The following is a 22,425-nucleotide window of genomic DNA, read 5'->3' on the forward strand; positions in this document are numbered from 1 at the left end:
CTTGACACCAGGCCAGATTTTCTTTCAGTTGTACTAATTCAACCATCCCAAATCCAGTCCCAAAAATGCATTCACAAGTGATATGGGCAGCTGGTGCGGGTGGGCTTGGGATCAAATTGAGGATCTCTCAAAGTACAGTGCAGTCATCACCCCAGTGTTTTAATACGGCAACATTATGTGGTATATTTACCTAAAATGTTGGGGTACCACACATGAAAATACATTAGAAATGCACATAGGCAGAAGTCTTTGTTTATATGGAAGACAAAACATTCTAAACCACTCATTTCAAACACCAGGGGTATAAAAATCAAACACAAAAGTAGCATGCAGTCATGACTATTTGGTTAACAGCATCAGAAGGCATCACCTCTCTCTTCAGTGGTTTTCTAGTCTTCATTTGCCAAACACTGATTTGTCAAAACACACAGAATTCAGAAACTATGCAAAGCGACAATGTCAGAAACAATAAGCCCCAAATAAAATTACTTTTCTTCCATAATTTCTTATACTTGCTTTCAAATGTCATAGTCCTGTTGTGTGTTTATTACAGATGTAAAAAAATGCATGTTATCTTTTTTATGAAAAAATGAGAGCAGAAAAAGAAAACTTAGCTATTCTAAAGGGTATTTCTAAAACCACAGCAAGTACTTTGGCAATATCTTGTAAACAAATAAATGAGTATTTCATTACCTCTCTAAGATGCATGTTTTCCTTCTCCTTCTGGTCTAAAATCACTTCTAAATGATTAACCTGAGATTCAGCCTCTGCCATCCTTCGAGTTCTCTCATTGTCATCTTCCATTCCTTTAGATGGCAAACCTTTACTTTGCAACATTTCCAGAAGCTTTTTTATTGATTCATCTCTGGCATTTAGTGTTTGCTTTTGTGTTTCAATCCTAAGCTCCATTTCTTCTAGCGTTTTTCTCAATAGGAAGAGCTCTTTAGCTTGTCTATCATGTTCTGCCTGAAGTCTTCGAAAATTCTCCTCTGTGAGCTCAATGGTAAAATGCTCAGCCCCTCGGTTTCCACTTTCTTGCTGGAGAAGATGGTTAAGGTCTCTCTGGGTTCTAAGCTCATCTTGAAGTGCTTGGATTGTCATTTGCAGATGCTGCAATAAAGAAAAGAAAAAAAATCAGTTTAGGATCTGAATGTAGGATTAGTCTTCGATTAAACTTTTGTTGTACGCTGTTACAAAAATTCATTAGAATCAATGATGAAAATATATCAAATGACCTTATAAAATAGCAAACGCATGTGACAATACTTGTAATATCTTTCAAGTGCTTCTGAAAAAAAGATGACAACACACACACACACAATAGTGTCAGCTACAGACAAAATAAATAACAAAGAAAGGCAAACCAACAAACCCAAACACTAGGCAGTGACACATCCGTTAGTAAAGTCCGTATGTACCTGCAAAGCTGAATGACTCAGTATTCCATGTTTTCTAAATTACTTCATAGACTAAAGGTAATTCTGCACTTCATGGTGCTCAACCGTACTGTAGTTTATGAAGTCAATCAAAGGATTCACTATAATTGAAGGGGGCTTTGGGAAGGGGCTGAGTTGGGGTGGTTGGTTTTGTTTTTTTCTTTTGGCAACTAAAGCTATGAACATGTTTAGTAAACAGGATTACTGTATCTCTAATGAGCAAACAAAAAAAACACAATAAGCAATACTGAATTTTGAAAAATAAATTGACTGCAAATAGTGGACAAACCTTTGTTCTCCTGGCATCCAAAAACTGAACAGCATGGTAAATGAAAAAATGAAGCAAAATCAACATAAATAAAGGTCAGATGCAAGCAAAGGAGGTTCAACAGAAAGAACTGAATTCAACAAAAAGTACCTTCAACAGAAAAAAATAATTTTATTGAGTTATACAGAAAGGCACCAACAACTTCACAGTACTCAAATATATAAACCTAAAGTACAGACAGACTATCTCAATAGATGTGACAAGGAAAAACATATTAGAAATAAACAATCCCACAGTGAATAACATCTCTATTTTATCTTACTGTTCTTTTACACTTTAAGGTTTCTCAAAACACAGTAACTTCTCCTAAAATACTGTACTACATCCAAGTACAGGGTCTTTCTCTGTTCAAGAGGTAAATCTTGCACTCCTTATTCAACACAAATCAAAATCAAAAAGGATTTTGCCTGTGTTAACATTGGAACATAGATAATTATCCTAAATTACTATGGTTTATGATGTTCATTTCAGATTATATTTTTATCTGATTATTTGGTTTTCTTCTTATTTTTCCCCCTCCATTCACTGCCTACACAGCATACTGAATTTACAGAAATATGAATTCCTGAATAGTCACACAGTCTGTACCAGAAGACATTTAATTGCAGGAATTAGGGGACTTAAATGCATAGCACCAGAATTTTTTGCATTAATGGATATTCTGCAACTCCATGGCCTAAAAACAAAACAAAACAAAAAACCCAAGCAAACAACAAAACATCGTTTCATTTGATACTACCTTCATGTTTAGCATAATTCCATCTAAAGCTGTCAGTTTGCAACAGTAATTTAAACTAAGTGAAAAAATGCAAAACCTTAAGAAAACAACCTTTTGAAATCATGTCTTTTATCAGTTATTTCAAATGGAAAAGAGTATTGCCAGTGGTAGAATTCTGTACAATTAGACACTTTGAATCTGTTCTATCATTAAATAGAGCTGTGTTAATAAATGTCCAGATCTTAATTCTCTTAATATTTGTATCTTATTAGGCACACACTCAGTTAAGAGCATACAAATGTAGGCTACTCATTTACAGCCCTGCTTTTATTTAATGGTAATTCTTATCTTTTCATAATCTCATCATCTTTTTAATTATTTACATAAGCTTAAAAACTTCCAATAAACCTTAAACTCCTCTAGATGTAGCAATTTTCCCACTTTAAAATCTACTAATATTCTGAGTGTTTATGACCCAAAGACTTATAGTTTTAGCACAGAAATTCAGTGCATAAATACAAATCAATTTTTCAAATAGTACAAAAATTATATTCAATTATTATCATGAATGAGTAAATTAAAGACATGGGAAGGCAATGACAAAGAGGGACAGATGCTGCAAAGTAATCAGAATCAAACCCATTTCTTTTCAAATGCTTTTTCACTGCGTTAAGTCATAGGGACATAATTTTTGTAGATTACCTTAACCAGCCAATACAGTAGTTTTGCGATGATTCCAAACTAAATGACATCTTGCATTAGAGAATACAGACTTAACGGTATTCTCTAATCCTTTGTAGCTTTGCAACACTGAAAGTTGGAGCAAAAGAGACGCTTGAAATTGCTGAATTAAAAATAATTCCATTTTTACTAAAGAGATTGCAAGTTTCCTTTATACAAGAAAACATAATTTTTCTTCATTAGCATTAGAGCAGAAATATGGATGAAATACTGGTTTAAAAGTATTAAATAGAAAAGGGAAAAGAAAATCAGAAACCACCCTCACATTACATTCCATTCTTCAATATATGACTATTGAGATGGAAAAGGCAAGGGAGTAGGTAAAAGTAACATTTCACTTTTTTAAAAAAGTAAATTAGAAAAAAAAGGACAGACACCTCAAAGAATACATTGGAATATCTCCATTCTCATCTCTGAGAACATTTTAGCTTAGCTGATGATGTTGCAAGCTACTTTAAAATTACACTCAGTAGTTTGTTTCAGTGGCATGACTGGTAAGGGATTTTTAAAAAAGTATTTATGAACTCATAATACAAGTTTTTACCTTGAAGCTCAAGGAACAGGTTTTTTTCTGTTCAGGTTTTGTTGTTACTGGTTGGGGGGGGCAGGGGGGTGGCACTTAAATCCCAGCTTCTGACAGAAAGCAATTATGCATGAGACCCTCAGCTTCCAGTTACAAAAATACATTTTTATTCAAAGGCCTCAAAGGAAACCATTAGTGTGTTGCAAATGTGACAAAAATTTAAAATACCACAATCAAATAGAAATAAAATTTATATAAAATTCTTCATTCACTTATAATTTAGGGAAACAGCTTCATTTTTTATATAATTACAAGTCCAAAGTCATAACTGACCTATCTAAAGCATCTTCACTTGTTTTTCCTGATATGGGAGGAAGCCTTGGTTAGAGCTTATTGAAAATTTTCAGATAAGTAATTATGGAAAAATAGATTTGTATCCAGTTAAACTATTCATAAATTTGCATCAAGTTTGGCAAACAGCCTCTCTAAAACTCAAAAGAATTCAAGTATTTTTTTTGTTTTTCAAATTAGAAGTTTAGTCTTTTAAACTTTTTCATGCTATTTTTAATTTTAATTGTCTTTTTTTTTAAAATGGAGTTAGAATTTTTCCAAGTGAAATGCTTCCTTTTGATCAAACAAAATTTCATTCAACATTATACAACCAGATTTCCCTTTCAATTAATTAATTTTCACATTGGTATCCACACCAGCTATCAGCCAGAGTTTCAGTCCCAGGGCATTTATTTGAAGAATGAAGCTCATATCTATACATTCTTCAAAAGAATGACTGGCTGAAATAACTCCTATATAAAATTTACTTTGCATAAGCACAGTAAACTAAGTCCTCTGCATTTCAAAATTATTTCACTACTAAGCAACAGCAATATTCAGCAACTACCAGTAGTCTAGAAATAGTCAAAAGAAAAGAATTGTTTTCTCTGATCTGAATAATGATTTAAGATACATTCCCTTGATGTTATATTAGACAATATTTGTTACCTGATGCTAAAAACTATTTTCAAATACATGTTTTCAAAGTCAAGTGGTCTCTGTACACCAAATGCCTCTATGTCTATAAGACTTTAGCTGAGCAAAGGGAAACTCATTTCTAAAATATTTTAAATGTTCTGAAACAAAAATAAAAGCAAACTTAACATACACTTTGCTAACGTACAACCCTTCCAAATGCAAGCTTTAAAAGCTGAAACTGTTGGATCAACACACAAATAATCAGAAATCAGAACTCGAGAAGCAATTCTGGTTAAGATAAACCAGACAGCTTTTTTCTTCTCTGTCCCACAGCAACCTATGTCTGCGGTTCTTAGGTTCTACCCATAACCAGCTTTGTCACTAAGCACAACAGTAGCTGCGGCTGCTTCTCAGTAATTATGTTAAAACTAACAGCCTCAGCTGTGGCCGAGTACTGCTACTTTGACATAAGAGAACCCATTTTTGTACACCTTCAAGACTTAGAACTCTCTTTGAACATGATGGACCAGATTTAGACTTGTGCTGGCACAGATTTTTGTATCTGCAGCTAGCTAAGAGAAGGAAAGAACAAATGTTGTGAGGGTGGAAATAAATTGCATAATTAATTGCAGTGGGGGAGGAATGTAGGAGTGCTGTGAATATCTGTCACACTGCTGTCATTACACAGACATAGAACTTTATGGGATTTCAAAAAAACATGCAAGATCTATCATATTTTTCATAATTTCTATTAAAAACAGACCAGTTGACCAAAAATATTTCCATGCCAATTTCTTGGTAATAGATAAACAGTTCTCTTAGAGCTTTTTCATTCCTTCTCCATAGCCTCTCTCAACGCCAGAACTTCCATATAATGAGATGGTCAAACAATCCAACAATGTGAAAACCAACTGACAGCAAAACCCTGCAAGTTTAGAAGGAATAATCAGAATCCATGAAAGAGAGCAGGTCCAGGCAACAGACATCCACACACTGCAGGGTGGGATGTGAGGTGAGGCTGAACTGCCTTACCTTACACCAGGCAGCTGGCAGTATGGGAATACATAGGAGCACATCAGGATGGATTCATGACAAAGACTTCCAGAAGAGCTGGAAATCAAACCAAACTGAAGATTTCAATATACTTTTTCTTTTTTCTTTTTTTCCCTTTTATTAACACACATAAAAGTGACAAAGGATTTTATCAGTTTTATATGAGCTGTTACAGCCTTTGAAAAAGCATAGTCTAACACAGTATTTTTCTGAATTTATTCTTCAAACTACAGGTGATTGTTTTAAGTAGTCTCTACAGCTAACTTCTTGATGGTATGGGATATCTTAATAAACAGCCTTGCATGATCACATTATCTCTATGGTGCAGGCAATGAAAGGAACTAAAATGCCCTGTGTCTTGGGACATAAATATAGCACTTACGGAGCAGGATCAGTTGATATAGTCTAGTCTCTTGACAGTGGCAAATATATGATGATACAGAAGACTGTGGAAAAAATATCCTACTGTGTGACTGTACACAGTAGAAAGCTACAACTATAACTGAATACATCTGAACAAGTATAACAGCAAATTATACTATCAAATATACTCTCATTTTCAGTATTTATTCTACAATCTGCCACTGCTCCATTTTCATTCTTCACTGCATGAAGCTCTGTCATTGAAAGGTGACAAACTACTTAAAGCTTTCTTATGAACTGCATCTAATTCAATTTGTATGTTAACTTTAGTTATATTACTGAAACAAGTATGAGCATTAGACTTGCAAATATTTATAACTAAACATTGTTAAGGACAAACATGCAAATCTTTATTTTCTTCTGTAAGAGAAAACCAAAAAGGGAATTGGAGATATTTTCTTCATCAGCATAAATTAAGAAATTGATTCTCCCATGTATTTGCTCATCTGTCTAATGTAATTTAAAATTCTGGCATCCAAACAACAACACTGAGGATCAGTTGACAAGAATTTTGCTTGGATAAGACAGGACTGACAGAAAGAGATGAAAGGAGAAGACAGATGTAATTTGTGAGGAATCACGGGAGATTCAGACCACTCACACGATGCATTTTCAGCATTAAAAATTCTGGAGGTGCCACAGATGTGAGACAACTTCTACATAACACCATTTGCTGGTAGAACCATGTATTTGAAAAGACAGAATTCTTGTTTATTGTCTTTCCTTATATTTTCTTTCCTTAGATTTTTAAATTTGGTGCCTTATCAAATTCTATAAAAGTTGCCCTTTACACCATGCTTTGCAAGTTAAATAATGTCATGTACATTTAAATCTGCGTTTCTTAATACAGACGTTGTATTTAATCTAAACTATCAGACTTCTTTGGGTCATCTTGCACAAATACTTTGGTGAAAAACAAGTAAGATTGGAAAGACTATTTTGGGGTAGAAAAAAAACTAACTGTATGTCTGAAATATCTCTCCCTATAATCCTTTCCTTCTTTCTTCCACTACATTTCTCCAGCATAGCAAATGCTTTCTGTGGTGTGTGATCTTATTTCAGGTCTTTCAAATTCACTTTGCCACTAAAATGCAATACTGCATTTTTTTTTTCCCTGAAGAAAGCTAGCTAAGTACTATTTGTTGAATTATTTATTCAGTGGAGGATTTCTGATATTTATCAACCAGCTTTAACCAAAGTCAGAACAGAGTCTTACCTCAGTGGAAACACAGTACCTTTTGCCTCAGTCCACACGTCCCAATAGGAACTCAGTTATTGTTACCTTGTATACTATCTCAAAAGCAAAAGTTCAGTACAACCTTCATCAATTCCTTTAACCTAGAAAATCTGAATTAATCTATGTTTCCTCCTATTGATAAAAATCACTTCAATACTCATGGGGGACAAATCTTGTAAGCCTGTAATCATAAAAACCAGAAGAGGAAGGGACTTCTAGAAATGTAATAAGTCAAACAAAGCCTTGAGAGAAATAATCTGCAAAGATACATGTTCACAAAAATGCCCACATCAAGTTCTTTAGTTACTAAAAAAAAAAGCTTTATTAAAACATGTAAGTCATCAGTATCATAGCAAAATGCAAGGTTTGGTATTTAGGCGATCATTACTGGTACTACTACAACTTTTAAACAGTCCTGTTATGCTGTTATGAAAAGACTGGGGACTCCTTTTTTCCCCCTCTTCCCTATGGAAAAATGCTGCTACTATATTTTTAGGGCTGTGCAATGCCAGAATCACTAAATAGTATTTTAGTTGACTGAAAATCACAGGTAACAGATTTTGACCAATTTGAACACACCTGGAAGAATCTGTTTCAAGATTACTTATTATAACTTACTGGGAGGAAAAAACAAAATACGAGCTTAAGAAAAGGAGATTTTTTTTTTTTTCCCAAAAAAAATTCTGTCTGTAACATTAGCTACCCAGGTAAGAACAACGCAAGTTTTAGAAGTCTTGGACACTCAAAGATAAATCTTAGGCATTCATATTCAAAAACTATTCTCATAGGACAAAGTAACTACATACAGTGATAAATCCTCCATCCTCTAATGCACTGCAGTTTCCCTGATACTCTTTTCTTACCCAGATAAATAATTTCCGCTCTTTTTGGGGACTGAAGCACTTAAGGCTCTCTAAAGGAAGCTTTTAGACCATTTGGAACCCTAAACCTTTACCCTCCCCCCACACAAGATTTCTCACATGGCCTAGGCTCTACATAACCAATCCTCTCGTTTTGTATTCTGACTGCCCATGGTTTACCAAAGATGAGCAGAATCTCAGTCCTACAGCTAATCCCAGGAATAACTGCAGTCACAGAACAGAATCCCCAGAGCTTCACATCATCACAGCAGAAGTCTAGGAAAGTGCAAAAGTACTCAAGTCTTTTTCCAAAGAACAAAGAAAATTCCACACACACAACCCCCAACAACCCCATCCCCAAACCCCACTGTAAATGAGGAGATACAAGATGAAAAGAAAAACAAAAAGCAAAACAACACATCATTCCGAGCTCTCTTCTGCTCAGAAAACAGCAGATTTCCAGTTATCTCCTCAGCCTTTTCTCTAAAGAGAACAGTAGGTTGGCAATTCTGCTGATTCACTGCCTGGTAATTCTGGAAGCCCTTGTTTTTGGGATTGCCTTCTCTCCTGTTAAAACTTTCCTATCAAAAAAGATTTAACTCAACATCATAAATATGCCCCTAAAGTAATTAATAATTGCTTGCTTTCAGAAGGTAACAATTTGCAGTAAATTATCAAGTATTTTCAATATGCTCTATTTGGAGAAGATACTTGCAGACAAACACAAACCTCTTAAAACTCTGTGGAAAAAAAGCCTTCTTAAAACTCAATGAGCAAAGTGTTGTTCATTAACAACACACTGCACTGTGAATTTAGAACTGATTGAAATTTTGTTTCCATTTTATTTTAACCAAAAAATGGAAAAAATCCAGAAAAAAATAATTTCCTCCCTGATTTCTAACCAGTTCAAGTTTCCATGAAGAAAGCATATTTTATTTTCCAGCATAATGATGTTTAATGTCAAGCTGTTTATCAAATATCATTATCTTCCTCTTTTGTTATGGTTATAATTAGTGGGTTATTATTTATTTAATACCCAGAACATCAAAAGTGCCATACCCGGGCTAAGTTACTAAATCACATGGAATTTAGCCAACACACTAAATTTTAACACACCTCTTATTATGAAAAGTGCATATGGGTTCATTAATGATTATAAGCGATCAGCACCTCTGCTTTACGTCTTGTCTAAGAGTCAAAAGAAAGCTGTTTCTTTCCTACCATCAAGATCAAACAAGTGTGGCCTTAATGCTTTTAATTATGTCTGGTCTATTTCATGTGTCTCATTCATCAAAGTCACTACTAAAATTATTCTTATTATCCTTTAAGGTAAGTTATTTCTAGTGTTTCCATTCTAACATTTTCACCTAAGAAAACACGCAGTATACTTTTGTGGTATTTTACCACTTTGCAGGGTTAGGCATTAATCAGCTCTCATCTGCATGCCTTGGAATAAGCCCAGTACATGCAGTCTTTCTCAGAAAGCCTTGACCTGTTGCTTAAATAGAAAATTTCTTTTAGGTTAATCACTTGGTTTTGAGCCATGCAAATATAATACTAAACATTTTAGATTGCCAACAATTACAACTGCTTCCATTAAATCATTTCCTAAAGGCAAATGTTCAAACCTGCCAACATGTAACTGAAGTGTCTGAAAAATGGTTAAAATATTATTTGTGACAGTCTCACCACAACTACAAGTTTTAAAATATTTTTATTCTATAAAATCAGGTACAAATTTATGTTATCAATACAGAAATTGATTAATCAAATCTTGGGAGAAGGCAGGGGTGTGTTTTAGTTTTGTGGTGTTGTTTTAGGTTTTTTAAAGAAAGAAAAATGTAGACACCCCCCCCCAGTGAAATCACATACTACATCCTCAAAGGAGCAGCTGCAGATTGAACACTGCCCTGTCAGATTCCAGCACAGATTACTGATCTATTGGAGTGCAATCTTCTTTCTCAGAAAAGCTCTGGGGACTCCATAATTGTTTTTTTAAACAGTTGTAGAATGTCATAGCATCAACATTCTTTGATGCTGTTTTGGGGCTTGAGAAGAAATTAGGTTTCGCAATGACCACAGTAGGCCCAGAAATGAAAGCCAAAACCATATACTGGGAATATTTATTTAAAAAGCAAGACTGTATGTGAATTAAGATTTGCATTTGTCATAGGGAGCTAAGCTCTATTCCTGCTCCTGTGGTCACGTACAACTGAAATGCACCTGTCTAAAAATATGGGAAATTATATTTGCCTTCTTCCTGGTATATCCATGAGGTTATATTTGGTAACACCAGTTCATTACGAACCATTGTGCAAACTTCAGTTAATGAAGAACGGGAAGTTAAGAATTCGTTGATTGTGATTGTCAGCTTTAAAAAAGCCAGATAAGACAAAAAATATTTAGCAAGTAACTTCCTCTCTCTTTTTGTACAGTAGAATATATTGCTGATTCAGTCAAAATAATAGCATAGCAAAAATCTTGGATGCTAAAAAGGCCTATGACTTTCTTATTTCTGAAAAACTGAGGTCTGGCTACATTAAAGGAATTCTTTTTCAGGCACTCAGTCAAGAAATTACTTACAAAAGGAAAGCACTGAGAGTAAACAAGGTGACATTTCAAACACTGAAAAAACTGTGGTATTTGATCTACAGTCCCTCCCCTTATCTGCTTGGTCTTTTGCTACAAAGTTTAGAGGCTTTTGGCAGAAAGATCACTATTACCTTGAAAAAAATAAAAATAGAAACAATCCTTTTCCTAGATAAAGATCGTGTGAACTGGGCTCCCTTTTCCTATTTTGCAGTCTGCCTCCAAAGAAAGAAACACCGCACTTCTTCCATTTAAAATAAAATAAAATCTGAGGACAGAAATATCTGTGGACACACTACAGGTTCTGCTGAAGCTATCAAAGAAAAATGCACATGAAGGAAAACTATATAGGTGTCCAAATAGTGTTTCCAATAAGGTCATAACAGACTGGAATAGAGATGGTTGCCGTTGTCAGTAAGTAGTAATGGACAAAACACTGAATGATGTGAATTACATTAGAAATATTAAAATAATTATTTCCATAATATACAGTATGTGTTTGTTTCTCAAGTGACCTTAGTATGCCAGATACTGTGAAAGCTAACATTTTGAGTATCCTATCTAAGAAACAAAATCGGGAAATGTGACAGCCTGATACAGCTTGTCGATTCCTCAAGAAGAGATCCCAGTGATTTTACACTATATTGAAAAACACAGAATAGAAAAGAGAGACAAGTAGACAAAACCTCAGCACTGTGTTGCAAACATACGTGTTTCATTTACATGTGAAATGGGTGCTTGAAGGTTCTATACAGAAAATCTTCATTGACATGAGACAAATGCATAGTGTCACTGACGGCTGTGGGAGTGGGGCACCTTAACATTTTGTATGACCTGCTTATCCTCTCCACCTTTTGATTTTGAAACTTTCTAACTATATTCTCTTAATGCAGCCACCAGAAAAATCATATGAATATAAGTTATTCATACGACAATTTCAAGCACAGCTTTTAGTAAGCCAGAAATAAAAAAGCGATAAATCAAGTTCCAATTTCAACCTCTCCCTTCTATATTTTAATCAGGCAACATACACAAAACGGCACTCTTCAGCTTCCTATTTTTTTTTCTCTACTAGCAATAGTACTGCAAGTTGATTAACCATAATACATAATCATCTCCCATTGAAACAATTTGAAAAGGAGCTTTAGATCTATGTGTTCTGCTACAGTTAAGGAAAAAAAAAAAATCAATATAGACATTTCAGTAGCTCCAATCAAACTAGTGTTTAGTTAGATCTAACAGGGAAAAACGATGCATCACAAAGCCAGATGACCATCTGGAAAGACATTTCATCCTTAGTTACTGAAGAAGTGCAGATCAACAGGAAAGAGAAATCATTATGGAGACAACATTTTGGGCTCAAAAGGCCTATGCAGTTCGCAAAAATATCCTTTCACAAGTTGGAAGAATTTGGGTTCACAATAAACTTTGCAAAATCTATATTTATTCTTGTCAGATTTAATAGGAGTATCTTTTCGTTTCTAGCCTAAATGAATCCAGTACATTCACGAATACAAAAATCTGCAGTTACTAAGCTTTCCCACAAGATGGCACTAAATCCACAGCCTGCGGAAAATTACTACCAAGCACGAAAACACAAAGGAGACACCATGGTCACATTTCTAAAATAAACAAACAAACTTTATATAAGAATTAGAAGTTTTACGTATGGAAAAATAATATTCACAGCCTAAGCCAGGTCTTTTCTTAAAAGAGAGTGCATTTTTCCCCTCGTAATTCAACTATTGGGCAGGGAGGACGGGGGACAATGGGGGACAATGGATGGACATGGGCAACACCACACACATATATATACACACACTCAATATATACTTACACATACTTAATATATAATTAACAATATGTGTCTATACATATACATGTATAAAAGTAAATAAAATCCAAACATTTGTATATTATACATTGAGGAACAAAAGTATCTGTAGAAACTGAAAATCCAACCCTGATTCTGAAAGTGAACTGCTTTGCAAATGTTAATCATTAAAAAGCTAACATGAGACACAACTGGACTTAAAATCCGGTAGCAAAATGCCCTCTAATTTGGAGCACCCCAAGTGCATAGCCAAGTGCCCTGCAAACACTAACAGTCAGATGCAGTGTTTCATACTTGCATGTTTAAATATGTGACGGCCTTCATTCCCTAAGAAGCAATTACAAATTCAGTACAGCTACATACATCAAAGAACGGTTAAATCTGCACGTCTTCCTAATTACCATTCAACACTCAGTACTGTACAAAATACTTAACTGACTTTTAATTAAGTAGTTAAGTATTTAGGACTTTAAGTTTTAAGTACTACTGACTTACATTCTTTACACATTACTATAAAACATGTTGCATATTTCTGTAGGAAAAAATGTATCAAACTAATGGTATGATTTTGAAACTAATCCACAAACAGCAAGAAATTTCTCAGCTAAGACTACGGATCCACTATTAAACCACTACAGGGGAGCAACTGAATGCAGTAAATATTCAATTTTAAACTACTTGAAGATTCTTTACAGCTATGATTTTTTTCCTCCACCCTTTTCTTTTTTTGTATGTTGGTGGATTCGTTTTTCCCCAAGTACCTAGCATAATCTTAATTACTACAGTGCTGAAATAGTAGTGCATCCATATGCTGGCCTACTATTTAGTAGTGGTTCACACTCATGAGGTGCCCAGAAGCCTCCAGGGAGCCTTTCATTGCCATTAAACTAAATACACAGGTACCAAGGGTCATTTGGGGCCAAGCGCATTCCACAGTGCTGAATTTTAAATTGTTAGCACTATCTTCTTTTCTGCCAACACTCCATCAGTCTAGTGTATCATACTTTTCCTTACTTCTCAAACTGCTCTTAGGCAAGCATGCTGTAAGACTATTCCATTTATACAGCTATTAAGAAAGAAAGGAGTTATTAAAGCTGTGCAACCACTTTTCAACTGGACACAAAACAAAATAATAATTAAGGCAAGCAAAGGTAAAGCAATTTCAGGATCCGGTCTGTGTTTCCAAGCCTTATAATCACAAAAAGCAATGCAAGCTCCACAAGCACACCACTAATATTGATTTTCTTTCAACCACCCCACATTGCAGATACAAACCACAAGGTGTGTGGGGTAGGTAAGGCATTTTAGAGCCACCTTGGAGTGCAAAAGGCTTATTTAGTTGTAACTGCTAGGGGGTTTTTTTCCAAAATCACATGCTTACATATCTGTTGGCTATATAATGCAAACTGGTTGCAGTTTAAGTACAGATTTGTGATTAATATCCCCAACACATCCTCCCCTAATCCCCAGTTTTTGCACTGTATGACCAGAGAGCATTTGTTCTCTAAAAGGAGGTAAGAGTACAGAACCAATACTCATGTTGTCAACAAAAACACTCCATGCATCCTGCTCAGCTAATGTCAGCTTCTGTTGATAATTTAATAAAATGTATGGGCTCTTTCAACTTTTTAAGAAATTATGTAACCTTGTATCTTTCTACTTTTTAATTCATGCTTGGATGCATCTTTATAACAGGATCATTGTGTCTTACTCTTGAGCAGCACACAAGAGATGGAGCACATTAACCGTAGGAACTGGCTCTACAGCTTTCTGTTTTGCTTGAATCTACCTCTGATTCCTCTCTTCTCTTCCGTAGTCTACATTTTCTCTAGATTTTCCTACACATTTGCAACAAGTTTCCACTCTTCTACTCTATCTGGTTTATTTTGCTCAACACATTTTCCAATTGCAGCTTTCCTTTAACCCTAACATTTCCCAGATAATGATGTATTTTCAGTAGAACTCATGCAGTAGCAAAATCTTGAACAAGAATATCTGTGTTATTGTGGGTAGGGCGGCTGTTACTTCCCCAAGTACACACACAGACATGATGAATAGTAAAAATAAATAGAAAATAAACCAAAAATGAGCAGAATAAACTATCTTCCAACATGATGGAATGATTTAAAAACCCCTTATAGCCATATCTGAAGCAATTTAAATGTACAATAAATGTCAGCTATGATAGGCAAAACATATTGCATAATGCACCCCAGTGTGCCTAGGTCTTCCACACACTGATGGACAAAGCAACATATTATTCAGTATTTAAAGAAATATCACTAAATCTACTTCACAAAAGCCCGAGGAGACGGGATGCATTGTCATTGCTTTGCAGTGAACCACCATACACATGTAACAATATCCCTGTTCGGGGAATTAAAACCATGGCTTTTTCAGAGTATAACCTCTATCAAGAGAGAGACTCCACTGAGATCATTAGGTTGAAAGAAAAGCATCAAGTAACAATTATAAACATCAGAGAAATACAATCTTCTTTGCTGTGCTACACATGCTTTTAACTTCACTTCTAAGAAAAAAACAACTGTATAAAAGTGAACTGAACTTTATGACTGAATACAGCTAATCTACCGACTCTCATTAGAAGAACACTTGATTTAAACAGAAGGCTTCATGATCCTTTATTATGTTTGCTTTGTGGTGTTGCAAAGATTTTCAAGTTTTATTGTTTCTGCTATATATGTGTTCAAAGACTGCACTGGCAATCATTTAGTGAGACAAGTGCGCCCATGCAAAAATGTTTCTCCAGGAAAACAGAAATATTTTTCTTCTTTTGAAGGATTACAGTGTTTTCTGAGTTCTTTTTCACAACACCGATTATAATTTCTATCCTGACTTTCATAAAAGACTGAAAGTAAAGTAGCAAACTCCTAACTCACACATTGCTGCATTTAATCTCTCAGAAGCCAGACCCCCTAGGGTTTAGTACTGCACTTCATTCATGTTCTTATACCACTTAACTATTGTAAGATAAATTAAGGTAATGTCAGACATCATTCAGATCCCACACTAGAATTTTAGAAGAATTCTAGGGAAAAATGTACTTTTTTCAGCACAAATTACTTAACACAAGAATCTGGTAAACTGAAGACACTAATGAAAATATAAATTAAAATAATCAGAAGTAAATGAATTCCTGTATAAAGATTATGGGATATACAGTTCTATATAAAGGCTAACGGAGGTAAAGCTTCATTCTGTTCCTGCTCTGGCTGCTGTCTGTTGATCCTTAAGTGCAAAGCGGTTGGAAGTCAGCTGAAATCACTAGTGCTTCCCTCCCCACCCCATAGCCTACATGGCAATAAGAAAAGAACACTACCACTGAAGGCAGACTATAACAAGCAATATGACACATTAGTCTCTTTCCTATATTCCAAACTACTTTTTATAATGTCTTCTCTTAGCCCAGGTATCACTATCAGCAGTCCTTACTATTCTCATATCAAATCCAGAAAAGCTGATTCCAAGCCCTCCATTTGAAATTCCTTCTCTAATAAACAAGAGAATCACCACCCTCCAAGGTGATATTTTCACACCACATTCCTGATAACAGAAATAGTATATTCCACTATTCTTGAACAGTTTTATATGTGCTGATTGCACAGAAAAAAATTAATATTTCTAATATTTCAATCAACTGCACTACTGCCAAAGTAATAAAACATTGAATTATAGTTCTCTATTTTAGTGTCATCTAACCACACTGAGAATTGGAAGACGCCCTGCTCTGATACATTCTGATGCTGTACAGATGAGATCACTAGTAGCAGCAAAGGATTAATCACAGGGGAATTGCTCTCCACTATGCCACATGCTATTGCTCCTATAATTTCCAGTATGCCTTCTCACTCAATCTGTAAAGAAGTAAATGAACCTATGCCACCTTCTAGAAGGCATACAGTAATGCAGATGCTCCTCGAGGCATGAAATCTGCACCAGAATTCTCTGGATTAAACCCTTATGCTACTCAAAGCCCCATCCAAAGGAAATTCTTCTAGAGGACACAATCTACCACAAGTGGGAACTTATATCAGTCACTATAAATAAAAAAAAAAAAGTTTATATCTTAAGCCATTTCATGTATTACAATTAATACTTCTGAAGAAAATTACATTTGCTTTTTCAATGAAAAATACAAAAAAAAGCTGGTTTAATTCTGTAAGTATTGCCTAAGTCTCATTACAGTCAGAATTCTATTAGCCCAGGAAGGTAAGCTTGTATATAGTCTTATGTTTAAAATGTGTGAAATAACAACAGAGTTGGTTAACTAAACAGTATTATTCCAATCAACTGACATGCTTTATTAGAGATGCATAGAGAAACCAACATTAAACATAACACTGTTCTTTTGTGCTTCAGAGTAGATATTGTTAATTGCAGCCTGTGGATCAAGCTGCTGCCAAAACCAGTAAATGGATTGATGATTACAGGCTAATTTACTTATTTCCAATTTACTCTATAGGGGGAAGATAAAGTTGCTAGCAACAAGAGGAAGTCATCCTATGCACATTTATTAGAAGTTATTTCTACACAAGAAAAAATTAATTAAGACCTTTTCTTTAGGATTGATGCCGCTTTGTGGTATGGAACTATCAGCCAATGAGGTATAGGTGCAAAAAACCAAAACAGCCAGACAGTGTGTTCAAAGACGAGAAAAGGACTAGGCATTAAAAGGCATGATCACCGAGTTCAGGAAAGAGACATTAGAAGTCCTAGAAGTGAGAATAAAATGGAGCTTAAAAGGTGCTACACTACCTTTTATCTCTAATAGGAACACTTGCCAGAATGTTGGCAGTGAAACCTGCATTGTGGGCTTTATTTTTTTCATATGATCAATTTTTGTATCTGATACAGAGATGTTAAATGATCACAGAGGAGAACAGGGGTGGTCAATGGAACAGTGTCCTTTTGTCAAGTCTTAAACCATTATATCAGACAAAACAGGATATAATTCTACAATGCCTTCTCTTCTCTTCCTGCTTCGATTGCTCTATATTATCATTAATTTACCTTATTCTATTAAAAAAAAAAACCCAGCTCCAAAAAGAAAGATTACAGCTTTAAAACTGTAATTTTACTCACAAGCATGAGGTACTGACCTCTTTGAGGTCTGCAGCAGTGAACCAAGAAGCTGCAGCTCAAAGGCCCATTTCATATTATTTTTGTAACTTTACCCATAATTCAAAATTCAATCGACTAATGAACCACTTGCTATCACTTCTAACAAAAAAACCCAGCACATTCAATCTTTCCTAATATTCAAGCCATGTCAAAGGTACCCTTCAGGGGTTTTTTCCTGTCCAAACTGTCTTCGTACTGAAATACCTTGAGCAGCTTCCACTATTCATCTGTAGCACGGACCCTCTCTTTAATATTCCCAGTAGTATTGGGAACACAAGTTCAGTCCTAGATATTGAATTTTGTCTACTAAGAGAAAAAAAGTCTAGGCCACTTTTACTCTGAATCTTTGACAACATGAAAAAAGCCTTTATAGGAAAGAGTGCCTGAAAATAGCACTCTGTCATTTGTACTGCCAAAAACCTTAGTAAAACATATTATGCTTTTTTAGAGAGGATTTCTTTCCCTTTCATAAACAGAGCCTATAGAAATCCTGAGTAAATGCTATCCATATTCAATATGAATCAAATATCTGGGTGTGATGATGTGCATAACCACTCCATTTTCCTGTGTCCAAAACTGTTCATCACAATGAATACTTATTGACAAAGCAAATTCTAGAAAATCTCAAGCACTTTTTTTATTATCAATTACTTTATTATAAAAAGGCTGTCCATTCAAAAAAAAAAACCCCACCTTTCCCTTGTATGCACATTTATATACGAAAATCTTGTTAGTTGCAACAAAATGTAAACACGTATCTGGTTTAGCCTCCTTCCTTTTCATCTCTCCATTCATTCAAATCCTAGAAGCTGTCTATATGTTACAGTGTAATCTATTCAGGTTACTTGCATTTGCATGGGGAGAAATTGAAAGATATTTCTGAGAAAAAACAGTAGAAGAATACCCACATAGTCTACTGGTCAAAAAAATCCCTTGGAAAGGGCAACAGGAGATGCTATCGTCACTGCAGGGCTCTGCTGGTTCTTCTCAGAAGCAAAGAGGTGGAAAAATAACCCTCTTAAGGAAAAATATTTTTGTGGCTTTCACACCCACATCAAGTTCACAATGCTTTGTTGTCTATGAGCTTAAAGCTCGTTAATTCTTTAGACCTTTCTCCTCTTTATAGCAAGTAAAATTGTCAAATAAAATAATTAAATAATCAATTTATATGTCCAAGCAACTATTCTTCTGTGATTACTCTGTATTCTGTTTAGCACAAGTAGTATTTGAGAGGGGAAAAAAAAGAAGTTACATTTGCATAGTCCTAAACTCTAATTAGTCAATGACGTTTTTCTTGCTTTAAGACCTTTGTTTCTTTTCCCTCCAGTGCTACAGGAGGTTTAATCAAGCTGGACCATAGAAGATAAATTCCAGGAATGATGAAATGCAAAATATCCTGACCTCCTTGGAGAGTAATACCAACTGTTTACCTGCCAAGTGAAAAATCTTCAGCCAGCTGGATCGTTTATTTTTAACTATCACTAAATAGAATCAAGGAGAAAATGGCTCCAGGCATTTCAGAAAACAAAGAAACATGATACATTTAATTACTTTTGTAACCAAATAGACTTTACATTAATGTTTTGTTCTCTAGTATCTTTTATCACCTTTTTTCCTCATAATATCTATAAAGAAAACACAACAGTCTAAGCTGAGGGCAACAAGTTGATAATTTCTTACTTGGGTAGTCTGACAAGACATCTCGAGAACCTGGTGTTAGCACTCTGTTCAGCTAAATTTGTTAAGTCTAACCTAGAGTTTAAGAATAAACCCTAATAAATCAAGCAGCTCTACTAATTATTGGGCAACTTCATTTGTGTATTCCTCTATACGAAATCCATTTTTAAAAGTTCGTTCACAATGAAGCTGTGCTGTAAATTATCGGTGATGAACGTTTGATAACTACATATCTACCTACAAAAGAAAGTCTACTCACAGCTTTTATTGTGTTAAAATTCAATTGTACAAGACAAAATACCAGAAGGCTATGTTATTATTGATGCATAGATACATTTTTTCTGGTCCTAAAGCCCAATTCATTGCAAGCATCTGACAAAACTATTCAATAAATAAATCAATGCACTGTAGCTAGTCATAAATATTACCCAAATATACCACACTTTCACCAGCCTATATTCAATTTTTTTCAGCAGAAATAATGTGAATATTTGCAATAGCTTAGGCTAATTAGACTGTTGAGAACATTGATGCTTTTGCTGGCTCTTACTTCTCAGAAAAATCTAAATTTACATGACATAAGAAATAAACATCAAAATGTGCTTATTTAAGAGTTACAGAAAAAGGGAGCATTTTTGGTCTTTTAATTTTAAACTAAACAACCCTTTTGACAGTCTTCCTTCCTCTGAACAGGATATTACTTTCTGAATTCAAACTCTTATGTTAAATCTGAATCATTTCTGGTACTTTGTATCTGTTTCCTTGGATTTTAAGTGCTTTCTAAAATAACTGGTACCCAGTTAAAGGAAGCTTTGTCTATAAAGGTCTGAATAACCCTGACCAGATGGTGTACCTCAACATTTTTATTTTCCCTAACAAAATGTAACCTTTATTAAACCCAAATGTATTGTCTCCTAAAATATCCTGTAACTGACCCACTTGCCAGTTGTGATATTAAGCATATATTTGATAGTGGCAATTCTTCTTTATAGATTGACATTTTTTAGTGTTTGAATAGCTTTTATGATGTGAGTTAACACAATCTGCCTGTGAATAAGAATATATGCTATAAATTTGCTGACAATTAATTTCGTTTCACTGTGAGCATGGTTCCAGACAGCGATGCCCTTCTGGCACTTTTTCTCTTGATTTGGAGACAGAATCCCTGGATGAGAGAACCAGGATGAAAGAATGTCTGGAACACAGACTGATGTCTATGCCCAGAAGATGTCACCATTCATTGATGACCTTATGTTATTTATGACTATGATCACACTGTTCTTATTAAGATCAGTGAGAGGTTTGGCATACAGTACACACAGGTGATTAATCTTTTAAACTTACAGACAGGGAGGGGTAACCACAGTTTAAATGTAGTTCAAATACAACCTAAGTGCTTTCTTTTTCTGTGCTTTTATAGAAAAGATTGTGATTGCATGACCTAGTGAGAAAACTTCTTATGTATCCCCCCCAAAAAAACACCAACCAAACAAACAAAAAAAAAAATCCAAAAAAAAAGAATCTTTGAACCACCTTTTGAACACAGGCAAGAAACAGTGGGGCTCGCAAGTCAGACGCCATGGGATGTTTTTGTACGGGATCCAACAACCAGCCCGTATTGGATGCCGAGGGAAGAGTGTAAAAGCCATAAGCAAAGGGGAATGCAGTTTTCAGTAGTCTTCCCCTCAAGGAGTTCTAGGTCCAGATGTGCTTAACAGCCCTTGAAAGACTTTTATATATCCATCTAATGACTTTTTGAATTTGTGGAAGCCAAATTCCTGCAGCAATCAGCTACCAGCTTAATTCCACATTTGTTGTTTAAATGTCTTTTTGCTAATTCTGACCAGCTACCTTTATCTGGTATTTCCCAGTTCTTATTTTATGAGAAATATCAGTTATTTCTCACTCTTTTTTTTATGCTTCTCAAACTTTTGCAGATTTCTATTACATCTCACTTCTGTCATCTCTTTTCCAGCCTTAGTAGACCTTCCATATTTTTGTTTACCCTTCCTTCCTTTCTCAGTACGATGTTCTCTAGTTCTACCATATCATTTTTGAGATGAAGGGGATGTGAACTTGCAGAGAATTCAGGACATAGATGAGCTACAAAATATAAACTGTCACTGTAATGTTCTCTAGTTTGCATGTTGTTCCTTGCCCCAATTTTTTTCTAATTTTTGATCAGCTTTTTTGACTGTACTGAGCATACAAGGTGACATTTTGGTAGAAAATATATTATAACCCCCAACCCCTTTTCTGTGTGCTAATAGCCCAGTGAACATCATTGTCTAAGTAAATTTAGGATTGTTTTTCCCTCAGGTAAAGTGTTTTTCACTTCTCACTTACCAGCATTGAATTTCATTTACAGTTTCATGATACATTCATTCAGTTCCCTCCTGCAACTCCTTTTAGTCAGTATTCACTGTCATTAACCATATTAAGAAGATCAACAAAAGCTGCCACCATACTCTCTGTCCTCTTTTCCATATAATTAATGAATATGTTGAACAGAGGAGATCCCTTTTGGACTCCCTAAGTTATCTCCCTGATTCATTTCAACCTGTTATTATTCCATGAGAGTTATTCTACAAGTGACTAATGCAGGTGAAGAAACTTTCTCATGTCAGATTACTTCTTTTAAGAATCTTTGAAAGGTGACTTTGAAAAAGCTTTTCAAAATCCTATATAACTATATCAACTATGTCATCATTATCTAGGTAATCAAGTGATTCCTTGGCATACAGAAATACAAGGGCGATTGAATAATATGACACAAATAAGCATGAACAAATTAGTTTCTAACAGGTTTGGACTCTAATGCCTGAAGGAATACAGTTACTCCTACATTCAACCTGATAGGAAAATAATTGTAGGCTTATGGAGTTAATCAGAGTT

General features: G+C 34.9%; 1 protein-coding gene across 1 annotated transcript in view; it reads right to left on the reverse strand.

The window, feature by feature from the left end:
- Positions 1–22,425, reverse strand: part of ERC2 (ELKS/RAB6-interacting/CAST family member 2) — a 432,595-nt gene that overhangs the window by 378,858 nt on the left and 31,312 nt on the right. Inside the window, 2 exon segments of the mRNA XM_068409226.1 lie at positions 694–1,110; positions 1,726–1,749. Of these exon segments, the coding sequence (XP_068265327.1) occupies positions 694–1,110; positions 1,726–1,749 (441 nt within the window).

The sequence above is a fragment of the Nyctibius grandis genome, chromosome 10 (genome assembly GCF_013368605.1).
Source record: "Nyctibius grandis isolate bNycGra1 chromosome 10, bNycGra1.pri, whole genome shotgun sequence".
NCBI lineage: Eukaryota > Metazoa > Chordata > Aves > Nyctibiiformes > Nyctibiidae > Nyctibius > Nyctibius grandis.